Raw genomic sequence first — 14,641 nt, 5'->3', positions numbered from 1 at the left:
TTCATCCAATCAATATTAGGAACCTATTTTGTGCCATGCACTGTGCTATGTGCCGGGGGGGGGGGGGGGGGGGGGGGGGGGGGGGGGGGGGGGGGGGGGGGGGGGGGGGGGGGGGGGGAAGGACAGACAAAAATAGAACCGCCCTGCCCTCGAGAAGTGTACTTTCTATTGGAGAGAAACAAAACAGAAAAGGCATCACAAAATGGAAAAAAGGAGGTACTAGCAACCAAGAGGGAGGGGGAAAGCGTGCTTTGAAAGACAAAAGAAGTAGATATTATGACTGCTTGAGATGAGGAAGCAGGGCATCACAGATATAGGGGAAGGAAGGAAGGAAAGAAACATTTATTAAGCACATGTTAGGTGCCAGACACTGTGCTAAAGCTTTACAAATCTGGTTCTCATAACAACCCTGAGAGGTAGGGGCTATTATCCCCATTTTACAGTTAAGAGACCGGAGGTTAAGTGGCTGAAGCACTGAGTGGAACTCGAGTCTTCGTGTCTCCAAGCCAGAACTTAATCCATTGTGCTACCTAGCTGGCCTAGAGGAGGGAATGGAGAGAAATTGGGAGTGGGGGAATGTAAATCCTGTATAAAGCCTGTAGATTGGGAGTGGAATTTTATGTTGGAGGCACAAAAAGTCAGGAAGTAGGCCATTTGGGCAGGGTATGTGAAAGGGTGATGTGTTATAAGCCTGGAAAGATAAGCTGGAGCCAGGATTTTAAAAGCCAAACAAAGGAGATTATATTTTATCCTAGAGGCCCTAAGGAGCCAGTAGGAGATCACAGCTATATGTTTTTCAGACCAATTTTGGCTGGTTGGTTGGATGATTATTGTCCTTCATTCTCGAAGAGGACCCAAATGATATCCCTGTTAGAGTTGAGTTACAGCATCTGACTGTGGCTGATCAGACCAATACGAATGAGCTCAGAGTGTTCTGCCACAGGCCGGACACCAACAGTCCCTATGAACATTTGGGGTGGATTCTCTAACTCTGCATCTAGAGTTTCTGAGCTAAATCAGTTTTACATTACTTAAGAGCACCTCATCTTCTCTGATGAGGGCATGCCATGGCGGGCGGCCCTGTGCCAATGTCTCTCATGTCATAAATCACTTCTGAAGTTATTGAGAGACCTTGGGAGTGTCCTTGCATCGCTTTCTCTTGCTGCAGTTGTGTGGAGAATGGATTGGAAGCAGAGAGATGGATTAGGAGCCAGGCCAGGCCAGAGGGGATGATGGAGCGTCTGAGCTAGAGTGGTGGCCACGTGGGAGAAAGGTTTTGTGAAGGTGGAACACCCTTGCCATCCGCTTGGATGGGAACAGGGAGAGACAGGCAGGAGCCGAGGATGGCTGAGATTGTGAACCTGTTTGTCAGGGAAGAGAGAGGCACCTGCCCTAGAGCCCAGTCAGGGCTTCAGCAGCCTGGTGGGGAAGTGTGCCTCCTGTCACCCGGGAGAGAGCTGCAGACAGACATTTTTAAACATGGCCGCTCTAAATTTGTTTTGTATTGTTTGGCAGTACTTGGGTGTGGTAAGAGGGATCTCTACTGGGGCATGCCCCACTCTTTGCTGAATCCCGAACGTCCTTCCCATATACCACTACTATCTAAATGGGCAAGGAAAATGCCTAGGATGATGGGGGGATGAGATTTGGGGGACCTGATCCTAGGTATAGGAGACTAGACTTGGTTAGGAGGAACATGTATTTTTTCTCCAGACAAGGTATTCTTGCTCTTTCTGTTTCCTCCAATTGGGTTTCAAGTACCAGTTTGGCCACTAGGTCTGTATGTGACCTCAGGCAAGCTGCCTTCTCTGGGACTCAGTTCTCCCCTTGTGTTTTTGCACTTGGTGATTCTCATGTCCAGATGGTGAGCTCAGGAAGCTCCCTGAAGGTGACGATCCAGCAGAGCAGCGAGAGTCGAGCCATCAGCACAACCGCCTCAAAGCCTGGACCCCGGCTGGGCGACAGCGGCACTCCCGCCTCCAACCCAGAGCCTGGACTCAAGTTCTTCTGTTACATCTGCAAGGTCAACTGCTTCAACCAGCAGGTAAGAGCTGCTGGCAGGAGGTACCCAGAGAAATGGGGATGAAGGGACCCATGAGGCTGTTCTGGAGCCAGCTGATGGTTCTGCCTCTGCCTGATGAGGCAGTAACCCTGGCTCCTGACAGAGGGGCAGCAAGGCTACACAGTGATCAGGACTTTACCCCCAGTATTTCTCACCACCCATAGCACTGGGAGATAGACAGTATTATCCCTATTTTGTAGAAGAGGAAACTGAGGTTCAGAGACCAAATGACTTGCTCAGGTCATAAGACTAGTTAACCTTGAGTCTTAACACCAGGTTCTCTGACCCTCCCCTGAGGGTACACCTCTTCTCCCTGCGCCTTAAGCCCTGCCATGTGTCCACCTGAGTCTAAGCCCTCTGAGCCAGGATCCCCACCAAAATAGCCAGCAGAGTGTAGAAGGAAGCATACCTGATTTGGAGACAGGACCTGGGTTCAAATTGTGGCTGTCACTGTTAGTGTGACTCTGGGTAAGTCATCTAGCTTCCTGGAGTCCATTTCCTTATCTGTAAAATGAGGGGGTTAGACTAGAGAATCTTGGAAGTTCCCATCCCTTTCTCCTCTCAATCTAACCATCTGTCCTTTACTGTGACACATGACCTGGAGCAAGGCGTTTAATTTCATGAGCCTCAGTTTCCTCATCTGTAAAATGGAAATAATCTTGCACAGGATTATTCAAGAAAGTGATTTTGCAAATTTTAAAGTCCTTGAAAAATGTGCCTTATTTCCTGACTCTTGGAAGAAGATAAAGTCTCAGCCACCAGGCCATGCTCATTAGGCCTTTGAAGGTAAACCATCCCAAGGCCTCCTAGGGGATCCCTTCTTTGTCCCAGTCCAGGCTGACAGTTCTACATCCTAAGCCATGACCCCGAGTTTCCCCGAGGCCCTGTCCCTCTCCCAGATGCCCTTTCTCCTTAGGCCCAGAGTCAGGTCCTAACTGCACAGCTGGCATTCCCTTCCCTGGCAGAACTTCCAGGCCCACATGGGTGGGCTCCAGCATCAGCAGCGGCTTGGGGAGATTCAGCACATGAGTAACGCCTGCCTCCTGTCTTTGCTGCCTACGACTCGGGAACAGGGTGCCCTTGCGGAGAGAGATGGGTAAGAGCAGGACAGCCGGGGCAGGCTCCTGAAGGAGAACGGGGTTTGGTCCCAGGCCGCTGGAGGTGAGGCAGAAAGGCAGGGCCAGCCCTCCAGGGCGTCTGACTGAGCAAGTCATTTGTCACTTCCCTTTTGGAGACCTCAGTTTCCTCGCCTCTCAAATGAGGTTAGACTAGCTCCCGAGGCCTTTGGCTTAGACTACTGGGTCAGCGATGGCAGGGCCTTGGAGATCAGTCCCCTGGTTTCACAGAGGAGGAAACAAGCTCCAAAGAGCAGCCAAGTCAGCTCCCCATGATGTCCAGGGGACGTTGGGCACTCCCATAGTGCTGCTACTCTCAACTATATTTATAGACCTCAATGGCGACCCCTTCTCAGCCTTTATAGTTCCAGACGGAGCAGGCAGCGCCAAGCTGCTTTCCAGGGGAGAGGGGAAAGGTTTGGTCTGGGACCGGGTTAGCCAGGGAAGTCCGAGAAGGGGGGGAGTGCCCTGGCTGGCCCTGCCTTACGTCTGAACTCACCTTTGCCTCTTCAGGGAGACCCATTCCCAGCGGTGGTGTAATACCTGCCAGACCCATTTCCTGGGGGATCTGATAAAGCATCGCAGGACTCAGGAGCATAAGGTAGAGGGCCTCGGGAGCTGCCGCCAAGAGGACTCCGGCCTGGCTCAGATGCCCGCTGCTGTTATGTACTGAGCAGGCTTGGCCCGGGGGTGGGGAGGTGGCAGGGGAAGAGTCTTCCCACTTGTCAGAGGAGAGGAGGGGGTCACAAGGGCCTCCGGTGACTCCCCATCACTCCTCTGGGCCACTGCTGGGGCTCTCAGTTGCTTTATTCCTTTAACCTCAGCGTCTCTTGTTCTCTGTGGCTTTTGAGTCTCTGCTTCAGGGATTTTTCTCCCCCTTACCTGTGTGCCTTCCTCTTTCTGGCCAAATTCAGTCCTAGGTTTGAGCAGTGTTTATTGGCTGTCTCCTTGGTGGAAAGTACAGGTTTTAGTGTCTTAATGCATGAAAAGAGCTTAGTTTGATGCACAGTATGTGCATCTGGATGTCTTGCTGCTAAGTTTGGGCGGTCTCCCTAGGACCACATATTTGGAAGAAGGAAAGAGGAAACAGCTGAGAGTATTGTGGGTCCCAGTATGGGTAGACTTGGAGGGATAAAATTTGGGCTAAGGGATCAGTCCTCTCACTGAGATATTAAAGGGCCTCTCTTTTCCCCTCCTAGCTGGCCAAACACTCCCTCCGACCTTTTTGTACTGCTTGCAGTCGACATTTTAAGACTCCCCGAAAGTTTGTGGAACATATGAAATCCCCAGAGCACAAGCAAAAAGCCAAGGAGGTAAGAAAGGGATAGAGTCCCTCTTTGCTTCCTAGATGCTGGGGCAAGGACAAGTTAATTAGGCCCCATTCCTGGGATGGGGCCACTCACTGGTGTTCTTCTGTTGAGCTGGGGGTAGCAGTACTGGGTCCTCAAGAGCTGATGGCTCCCTGTCCTTTCTGACAGGCACGGCTTGGGGAGAAAGAGCCAGGAAGCCCTGAGGAGGCAGAAGAACTCATCACAGTGGATGCAGTAGGTTGTTTTGAGGAGGATGAGGAGGAAGAGGATGAGGAAGAAGATGCAGAAGAGGATGAGGGCAGTGAAGTGGTTGGAGAGAGCGAGGAGACCAAGCAGGTACCTAAAGTTATTCCCAGCAGATGGGCAGATGGACCCGAATCTCCACCACTTCCTACCTGTGTGATCTTGGGCAGGCAGCTCATTTCAAGGTCCTGGCCCTCCCTTTCTTTATCTGTGGAATGGGGATGAGAAGGGTAGTGGACTAGATCAGGGTTTCTTACACTTTTTTCACTTGAGACCCCATTTTGCTTGAGAAATTTTTACATGATCTTGTGTGTATATATATAAAACTATAAAGTAGTTACACAGATCAGACAATTACTGATAATAGATCATTTCACAACCCAGTTTAAGAAGTTTTGTTTTACATGTGACCTTGGAGGTTTTTCTCAGCTCTAATCTAGGGTGCTGTATTTTGAAAGGAAGGAGCTGAGTGCCTCTGAAATAGAGATAGATGCAGATAAATGGAAGCACCCAGAGAGGGGGGTTGCTGTGTAGCATCAAGGAGCAGGTAGGATGGAGAGGATGACTTTTCTCCTATGGCCAACCCTCTGAATTTTCTCCCATCTACACTTCAGGGACTCCATTGCTATTCCTGGTGTTTACACATGCCCAGCCACCCAAATCTGATTTTTCTTTTTCCTTTCTATCTCCTTCCCTCCCCCTCTCTCCCAAAAAATCACCCAGTACAAAAGGAAGGGCAGCTGAGCTTATCAATTTAGTCAAAGGCCCAGGATGCTGATTAAGAAAAACCTAAAGCCTAATGGGGTCTAGTTTGAGCACTGGTGAATGGGATCCAGCCAAGGCAGGGTTCTCATCCCCTTACAACTCAAGCATTTTTGCCAGGTGGGACCAAAGGAAGAGTCTGCAGATGACTGGAAAGGTCTGGAGGAGTATTCTCCTGACAAGACATATGGTAAGTCATTCTCCCAGTGCCAATAGTGAGCTTCTGTTCTCAGCTTAGCAGGTCAATGAGCCAGGCCTGCCCTCTGGGCTTTGTTCTGGAAAGTAAAGTATGAGCCTAGGTCAGGTTCTGGGAGCTGAGTGTACCGTATTGGTCTGTGGGAAAGCACTGATCTTCAAGCCAAGTGTCAGCCCTTCTCACTCAAATGCAGAGATTTTCCAGGTTTCCCCAATGCGGCCAAGCCCTAAATCTCTAGGTCTCTTCTGCTGGTTCAGGAAGACTGAAAGTGACCTGCCTATCTTTCTTTGATCCTCTCCTGTATACTGTCATCTTACCCCCCCCCCCCCGGGATGTTTGAAGCACATTGGGAGACTCCCCCTCTCCTCCACACACCCCCCAGCCACCACCTGCACAGGATGCCCAGAGACAGACTCTGACCGTTGTGGAGCAGGGGAGGAAACACTGATCTCGCTGAGCAGAGTCAGTGTTGCTTCCCATACCCCCTCTTTTGCAGGCCTGGATTTTCTGGTACCTGTGGTGGGGTATCTTTGCCGGCTGTGCCATAAATTCTACCATAGCAGCTCAGGAGCCCGGCTTGCCCACTGCAAGTCCTTGATGCATTTTGAGAACGTTCAGGTTAGAGCCTCTTCTAGCTGCCCGGACAATCCTCTCTCCCCTCCTGCCTTTCCCCTACTTCATTCTGCCCCTGGGTTTAAATGTCTTCTGCCCTTCTTTTCTTCTCACCCCCATCTATCAGGCCTAGTGATTGGGGATGGGCTTCTGTGATCCCACACAAAGATTTTATTCCAGACCAGTACCTTCATCATCCTGAGCCCTATTCTACCCCATTCCCTCAGATTCAGCAATAGTGCCAGACTTTGCTCCTGGCCATGGGACAGCCAGCTGAGGGAGGAGCCTCATGGGGGCTGCTCCAGCTTCTGCAGTGGCTAGCTGCTAGCCCTGGCTTCAAAGGCATCAAGAGATGAGCAAATGAGGATGAGACAGGGACTAAGCCCAGGGACTTATCTTTAAGCAGGAACTGGGCAACAAAAAACCGAAGGACTGGAGCTCTCTATGATTTTGGGGACATTGGCAGGATGGAGATTTCTGCCTGGTTTGCCAAAATTTCCTCATTCTCTAGATCAGAGTAGAGAGGTGGGCAGTGGAAAGGAGGACCTATAGCCAACAGCTTCATCGCCTTAATGCAGTTTAGGTCTAGTCATTCATCAAATCCAGCAACAGAGTATTCTGGACAAGCAAGTTATGCCCCTTTTCTCTGCTCCACCTGGCCTTTGTGGTGCTAGATAGAGGGGGTCCCAGGCCTAGGTGGCAGCTGCCTGAAACTGGATTTGGCCACAGGGAGCTTTGGTATCCCTGAGCCTCTGTGCCCCTCTTTCCTCACTGGTATGAAGGTAAGATTCGGATAAAAATAGCTAGTATTCATATGGTGCTATGAAGTTTGCCAAGTGCTTACACATTATTTCATTTGATCCTCACCATAACTGTTTGAGGTAGATACTTTTGTTGCCATAAGTAAGCTGAAGATCAGGACTGACTTTTCCAGGATGAAGACAGTTCAGTAAGTGCTAGGGGCAAGATTCAGATCAATCTTTCTGACTTCCAAGCCCAACACTAGCTCCACACTCTTGGGCTCTGTGTATATGAACCTATGGTCCTTTCATCCCCTCGAAGTGACTATGGTACCCCAACAACTTAGCCTGTGGATGTCTAGGAGATAGGAATGGGACACTTGAGGTTCACATGCCACGTCCGAGATCAAATCAGGCCCAGAAGACAGGTTTCCAGCTCTCTCCATAACTGTCTCTACCTTCTCTCTGCCCCTGAGATCCAAAGGTAGAATTTCAACGCTTCCAGATGTCACACACAGAAAAGAATGCCTCAGCCCGATGATACTGCCCATTTCTCTCTTCCTAGAGATACAGAGCAGCCAGGAACCCTGGGTCAGTCCCAGAGTCCAAGTTAAAGCCTGAGCTTCTCAACACCCTGACAGGGGAAGGGACAGGAGTCCCAGGTTCAGAGCAACAGGAGGAGCCAGCCCAGCTTCTAGGAGCCGAGTGTAAGTCAGGGGGCACCGACACCCATGATGATGCTGACAGCCCAGATGGGGCCCAGACCCCCGCTGAAGCCAGGGGTGGGGAGAAGTCCGGCACCGCGAAGCTGGAGGAGGTGGTCACAACAGCCAAAGGTAGAGGGTCGGCCCCTGAGCCCTGCTGCCGTTCTACTCGTCACAAGCCAAGATAGGAGGGCCCTAGGGTAGCCAGCTGGGCAGCAGACAATTGGGGGGGGGGGGGGCACATTTTGTTAGATCAGTGGAAGAAGAGAAGCTGTTTTTATCCAGAAACCAATAAAGGATTGTGGTTTAGTGTTTTCATTGTGGTATGAATTGTTCTTTAGGCCCAACCTGGAGCAGAAAGTGTAACCAATAGTGTTATCTACAGGGAGAGTTCACCGGACGGGAAGCCAGGGACCAACTTCTATCACAGTTTCTGAGTTAAAAGGATCCACAGAGGCCAGCCAGCCATGAGCAGGAATCCCTGATCCAACGCTCCAGACCTGGGGCCATCTAGCCAATGACTGGCAATAGAGATGGGGAAGCACTAAAAAGCATCTGGACAGCTCTTCTCCTTAAGAAGTCTTTTCTCCAATGGAGTCTGTATTTTTGTCCCTTCACAATTACCTATTACTCCTAGTTCTTACCTCTGGGAACTAAGGAAAATGTAACTAACCATCTTGAGTAGTTGAAGATATGATTCCCATAAGTTTTATCTCGGCTAAACATCCTACAGTTCTTTCAACTCATCTAAGTCACATGGAACTCACTTTACTCGTCTATAAAATGGTGGAGTTGGACATCATGATAATTTAAAGTGGATTCCAGCTCAAAAGGCTTCCTAAGATCCATGGATCTAAGGGCTAGGATCAGAACTAGAGCCTTTTAAGGAATAAACATGGTCATGAGATCTGGGATATGACAGGCAAAGTAGACAAGACACAGTAAAAGACATCTGTTTAATGACAATGAATCCCTGTTTCCCAAACTGACCCCGGGTCTGAGGTGCTTAATTTTATTGGGGTTGGAGGGACTGGATTCTGTCAATCTCCTACCCTTAGGTTGGGTTGGCAGTTAGGTTGGCAGTTACTACAGTCCTTGGTGATCCTCTGGGAGTAAATGCGAACAGCTGGGCCTGGGGATTAGGAGCTATAAATGAGGGAAACAACAGACTAGGACCCAAGCTTAACAGGGTCTCTGCAGCCTTTCAGATGGTGTTCACAGCCTGTGGCTGGGAGAGCATCCTTGCCCCTATAAAAAGAGACTTAAGAGTCACTGACTCACCCAGCAAATGCCTCCTCCAGGGCAGGAGCTCCTGAGGCTGCTGTGGAAAGGGAAGGATAAGGGGATGCTATCCCCTAGGGCCTATGAGTGGGGCTGAACAGCAGATGGACCCTCACAGAGCTGCTGCTGCTGCTCCTGCTCCTGCTGCTCCTGCTGCTGCTGCTGCTGCTGCTGCTGGAACTCCACTCTTGTTTGCCGGTTGGACTCTAGCAGCTCCTGGAGGCGGGCGTGAAGATGGTCATTCTTCTCCTCCAGGTGATCCAAGCAAGTATTGATCTGGTCCAGCATGGAGTTAATGGCTGCATATTCTAAGAGAAGGGAGGGCTGAGGGTGAACACTATGGTCTCCCTGCCAAACCCTAGGCCCAGAGCATCATTGAACTTAACCCAAGACCTTCCCATCATCCCATGCCTTCCCTCTCGCCGTCTGCAGTGTGGGTGTGGGGATTCAGGACCTGGCTCTGACCCTGGATAAGGCCCTTGCCTTTTCTAGGCCTGTAAAACGAGGCCTGTGTAACCCCTTGCCCAACCTGTTTTAAAGGACTATTAATTCAAACATTAATTTACTGATGAACATCAAATGAAATTATCAATATACTTATTCTTTGAAAATGTATGACTCGTAGTATAGCGAAACAAAAGAATTGGAGTCAAAAACTGAGTTTGAATCCTGCCCTGCTACTTCCTACCTGTGTGACTTTGGGAAAAAAATCATCTAACCTCAGCCAGCATTCCTTCACTTTTAAAATGAGGGAGCTGACTACTCGACTTGCATCCTAATGAGATCAGAAAAAGGGAAAGAAGGCCCACATGTGCAAAAACACTTATGGAAATTCTTTTTGGGGTGACAATTGGAAATTGAGGGGATGGTTGAACAAACTGGTGCTAGAAGTGAGGAGCAGGCAGATTTCAGAAAAACTTGGGAAGATTTATATGAGTTGATACAGGAGAACACTGTATACAGTTAACATCGTGTAATGATCAACCGCGACTGACTTAGCTCTTCTCAACAATATCGTGATCCAAGGCAATTCCAAAAGATTTGTGATGGAAAATGCCATCCATATCCAGAGAGAGAACTATGGAGTCTGAATGTAGATTGAAACAAAAATATTTTAACTTTGTTTTTTCCTTCTTATAGTTTTTTCCTTCTGTTTTGACTTTTATAACTAATGCAGAAATATGCTTAACATGACTGTACATGTTTAAAAAAAAATCTGAGGCGGTCAATTTCGAAAGATTCTGTGATTCTAAGTGATCTATATAACTCATTTAGCTCTTTGTAGATCAGTAAATTTGACCTAAATGACAATAGAGTAAAATAAAGGACAAGACAGCTTCTAAATGTCTTTTCTAGCTTTAAGTCTATGATCCTTATGAACCTCAGTGATGACTGAATAGATGTCATTGTTTTCTGAGGAAACACAGTTTACTTTGATAGTACTCTTATTCCTTCCTCTAGAACAAACAGCTAAAATTTATTTTGTGCTTATTATATGCTGAACACATACTTTACAATTTTTGGATATAGATGCTATTATCCCCATTCCACAGATGAGAAAAGTAGAGTGAAAAGTTGTGACTTACCCATGATCACAAGCTACCAAGTATAAGACCAGATTTAAATACAAATCTTCTAGACTACAAGTCTAGCATTCTATCCACTCTACCACCTAGCTGCTATTCCTCAAAAGCCCAAGATGCTTTCCTTATTGAATAACTTTCCAGAGAGGGATGGAGTTCTATTGTTTTATTATAGATGTTCCTTCCCTACCTCCTCCCAGATTTGGAGCCTATACCTAGATCTTTCCCATTGTACAAGGTTGTGATTCTAAGTCAGCCCCAACCTGGCTCCCAGCTCTTTATCATCTCTCAAAACAAGTAAATGGAATGCACGATGAATACAAATTTAGGAAATGAATACTGTGTAATGATGCCAGTCAAGCTTGGACAAGAAGAAGCAGTAAATGCCATCACCATGGGTCTGAAATACTGTTTACGAGATTGCGTTGATATCTTGGTTAGTCTTACTGAATAGTAAATAAATACTTTCTTCTTCTTTTATACTTTGTTACATGGGATGGTTCTGGAAGAATGTTTTTGGAAATGAAAACAATAAAGTCGGTCAATAAAAATGACAAATAATCAGGATAATACTTCCCATCCCAAGCATAGACTATCATATGCATCTTCTCACCTGAACCTAAAGCATCTGTGTGAAGTAGTAGAATTATCTCCATTTTACAGATGAAAAGTACTTAAATTCCAAGAGATGAATGGAAGGCACTGTGATACAGCTAGAAAGGAGACTGGATTTGGAGTCAGGAACCACACTGGACTCCCTGCTATCATTCCCCTCAATAACCCTTTCCTGCCTCAGTGTTCTCTGTTGGAGCAAATGATTTCTTTCTCTTTAATTTTACTAATATTTTGGTTTTTCCAATTATATAGAAAGATAGTTTTCAACATTCATTTTTATAGGATTTATAAGATGAATATTATTTCACTTTTCTATTGGAAGCTTCAGGCTTATTTTTTTTTTTTTAAAGCAAGTTAAGGAAACAATTTTTTTCTCTTCCCCCTTTACCTTTTCTCTCCCCCAAACAGCAAGCAATCTGATATAGGTTATACATGTACAACATTTTAATCATATTTCTATATTAATCATGTTGTGAAAGAAAACTAAGAACAAAAGGGAAAAACCAGGGAAAAAAAAACAAAAGGTAAAAATACTCTACTTCCATCTACATTCAATCTCTCTAGTTCTCTCTACAGATGAGAATGGCTTTTTCCATCCCATGTCTATGGGAATTGTCTTGGATCACTGAATTGTTGAGAAGAGTGAAGTCTATCATAGTTGATCATCACATAATTTTGATGTTACTATGTACGCTGTCCTCCTAGTGGTTTCTAAGGTCCATTTCAGCTACAGATTCTATGGTCCCATGGCAAGACCTAGGGGCTCACATGAACAGTAAGTGGCTAGTCTTCTGACTGCACCTCCTGCGATTCTATTGCCTCTCAAAATACAAAGAGTCCTCATTATTCACTTCTTCCCCAACACTTTTTTTTTTTTTTTTTTTTTTTACCATGAACAGATTTAAAGAAATTCATGGGAGGGGCCGTATAGCTGAGAAACCAAGGCCCAGGGAAGATTAAGTGATTTTCCAAGTCAGACCTAGATCTAGAAACGTGACTGTGGGACACCAAGCTGCCTTTTTAAGGGCAAGTCAGCCTCATCTAGAGTGGCTGAGTGAAGGATGGTCTATTCCACATCACCAAGTTCATAAGCTTTGATGTTCCACACTACAAGGAAAAGATCATGTGTGCTCCGGACAAAGCACAAAAACAAGCCTCCAGGGTCTCAGGGAGTCAAGAAAAACTCACCATTACCACTTCCCTCACTTAGGGCTGTTCAAATAAGCCCCCTCTCTGGCTCCAGCCAAGACTATTCTGACCACCACTGGATTTCCTGTTCTATTTTTTTTGCGTGTGTGCATTTTATTGATGCTTTTCTCCTTCCCCAATGACTCCTCATCTCTCCAACCCTTCTTTGTGACAAGTATGGTCAAGAAAAAAAAACACGATGGCCAAAATGGAAAATCTGTGCCCCATTCTGTAGTTACAGTTCAGTTTCATGGGCTTCAGCATCAGTCCTCTGAACAGCTGGTCCCTGTACTGATCAGAGTTAATCAGTCTTTCAATAACTTGTCCTACTCTTAATTTCCAAGAAAATGTTGGTTTATGACGATCCTAGAGGGCTTTTGGTGAAATTTTGAAATCAGAACACAAACTTTTGAAAGAAGATGCGGCTCAGTCTATAATAGTCTCCATGGATCATGGGTTTGGGCATTTAAACATATTGCTATCTGCTCCAATGGCGCTCAAATGGGATGACCTCTCACTACCGCCTTTAATCTTCTATACCTCGATAGAGCTGTCAAATCCAATGCTACCTTCCAAATCGGCCTTTCCTTTTTGCCTCTGCCTGTCACCATCTACCACTTTGGATACCGATTTCTTCTCGCCTGGCCTACTTTACTCTATCTCCAGCTTCCACGTGAACTGGAATGCGCCTCCAGGATCATGTCATTTTTCCACTCCAAAGCCATCATTAGTTCCTTGATGCCTAGTAAGAGATTAACTTCTGATCCAGGCATTTAGAGCCTTGCACAATCTGGCTCCCATCCTGACTTTCTATGCCCTCGCCTAAACTAAACTACTTGTCCAGCTCTCCGGTCTCACCACGTGGTCATCTAGGCCCAAAATAATAGGTCATAGCTAACATTTTTAGAGCAATTTCAAGTTTCCAAATATTCTCTCATTTTATCCTCAAGGGCTGAATCTGAACACAGGACTCTCCAACTCCAAATCAAACCCAAACTCTTGGCTGCCTAGAATCTGCTCCCCCTCGTGGTCGAGCTGTGGAAGCCCCCTCCCGCTTTCTTCAAGTCGATACCCAGGTGCTTGCGCTTCAATAGGCTTTCCTTCTTCCAATGCCTCTACCAACTTGACTATCCTTTGCATCATCATTATGTGTGATTTGGTCTCTCTCCCAACTCCAGGCGGAGGGAAGCCCCCCTGGGGGGCAGGGCTTGTCTGAATGCCCAGCGCCTAGCACACAAGGGCTAAAACCAGCGTTCGGCGCGCTGCTGCATTTCCCCCTTCCCTGCGGCTAAGCCCTACGACTTTTTCCAGGAAGCCCTTCCTCTCCCGGGCCGCCCGCTGGGGTCCGGGGCGGCGTTTGTTTCGCGTGCGGGCCGTCTCCCTGCACTAGAAAACCGGAGCCTTCCCCGTGAGATTACTCAGGCTCTGCGACTGATAACCGTACGTTTAATACCGCGGGGCCCGGGCGGCGGGGGGAGGGGCTGACGCAACCTTGCCCAAGCCCCCGCAGGTCTAGGCTCACCTTGTGCCCCTTCAGACCCCTCGGGCTCCATGCCTTATGCCCTGGCTGGGGCCAATCCAAACCAGAAGGGTCGGGACCCACTCTGGGATCCCCAGTCTTTCCGCCCGGAGTCGGCAGCACCTCCAGCTTAGACGGAGAACCCCGGGCTCTTAAGGGGGGGTTGGGCGGACTGCTGGCCGGGGGAGCAGAGGAGCCCGCGTTCTCGTTCTCCCTGGGGGAAGAGGGACGACACCCGCGGCATCAGGGCAGGAGACGGGGGCTTAGGCGGGCATTTCCGGATTCCCTCTCCCAGCAGGCGTCCTTCCCCCGGAGGAGCTGCAGAGCCGCGTCCCGCAGGGTGGAGAGCGCCTTCCCCCCAGCTAGTACCTGCTTCCCCGAAGCAGTCATCCTCCTCCCCGACGCCAGGCTCCACTGGCATGGGCAGGTCCCCGTTGGGGCCGGACATCCTGAGTCCGCGGCTACGACAGAGCGCCGAGCGGCGGAGAGCAGAGACAATCGGCAGAACCCTGCGGGTTACAAATGGAACGCTACCGAACCCTGAGCCCCGCCCCCCTGCGGGGCGAGGGGCGGGGCGAGGGGCGGGGCGGCGGTCCGGGCAGCCCTCGGCAAGCCTTGGAAATCCGAGGGCCCGTCACCCTGGGGAGGGGATGGGGTGTCTGGCTTCCGGAATGAGTAACGGAGGCGCAGACTCGGGCACGCCCCCCGGAG

At 48.5% G+C, this 14,641-nt stretch overlaps 2 protein-coding genes across 10 annotated transcripts in view; one reads left to right on the top strand and one right to left on the bottom strand.

The window, feature by feature from the left end:
• Positions 1 to 8,987, top strand: part of CIZ1 (CDKN1A interacting zinc finger protein 1) — a 25,244-nt gene extending 16,257 nt beyond the window's left edge. For 4 of the 8 annotated variants that reach the window (XM_031954714.1, XM_031954716.1, XM_031954715.1 and 1 more), the window contains exons 9-16: positions 1,862 to 2,044; positions 3,028 to 3,158; positions 3,691 to 3,778; positions 4,377 to 4,490; positions 4,656 to 4,823; positions 5,613 to 5,682; positions 6,185 to 6,306; positions 7,606 to 8,041. In XM_031954714.1, the coding sequence (XP_031810574.1) occupies positions 1,862 to 2,044; positions 3,028 to 3,158; positions 3,691 to 3,778; positions 4,377 to 4,490; positions 4,656 to 4,823; positions 5,613 to 5,682; positions 6,185 to 6,306; positions 7,606 to 7,932 (1,203 nt within the window). In that variant the 3' untranslated portion in view covers positions 7,933 to 8,041. Of the gene's footprint in view, positions 1 to 1,861; positions 2,045 to 3,027; positions 3,159 to 3,690; positions 3,779 to 4,376; positions 4,491 to 4,655; positions 4,824 to 5,612; positions 5,683 to 6,184; positions 6,307 to 7,605; positions 8,045 to 8,085 lie in introns of those variants that run through there. The other 4 variants (XM_031954719.1, XM_031954720.1, XR_004232310.1 and 1 more) reach the window with 4 other exon arrangements.
• On the bottom strand, positions 8,682 to 14,641 carry C2H9orf16 (chromosome 2 C9orf16 homolog). 2 transcript variants are annotated; one of them, XM_031954722.1, is made up of 3 exons: positions 14,300 to 14,389; positions 13,934 to 14,144; positions 8,682 to 9,333 (listed from the first exon to the last, which is right to left on the bottom strand). In XM_031954722.1, the coding sequence occupies exons 2-3, from the start codon at positions 13,962 to 13,964 to the stop codon at positions 9,107 to 9,109; spliced, it is 258 nt and encodes an 85-aa protein (XP_031810582.1). In that variant the 5' UTR covers positions 13,965 to 14,144; positions 14,300 to 14,389; the 3' UTR covers positions 8,682 to 9,106. The 2 variants fall into 2 exon arrangements, with proteins under 2 accessions (XP_031810582.1, XP_003757427.1); XM_003757379.4 differs by lacking the exon at positions 13,934 to 14,144 and having other exon boundaries at positions 14,300 to 14,641.

This window comes from Sarcophilus harrisii, chromosome 2, assembly GCF_902635505.1.
Source record: "Sarcophilus harrisii chromosome 2, mSarHar1.11, whole genome shotgun sequence".
NCBI classification, from domain to species: domain Eukaryota; kingdom Metazoa; phylum Chordata; class Mammalia; order Dasyuromorphia; family Dasyuridae; genus Sarcophilus; species Sarcophilus harrisii.
The sequence above is the reverse complement of the archived record's forward strand: the minus strand, read 5'-3'. Positions and strand labels throughout refer to the sequence as shown.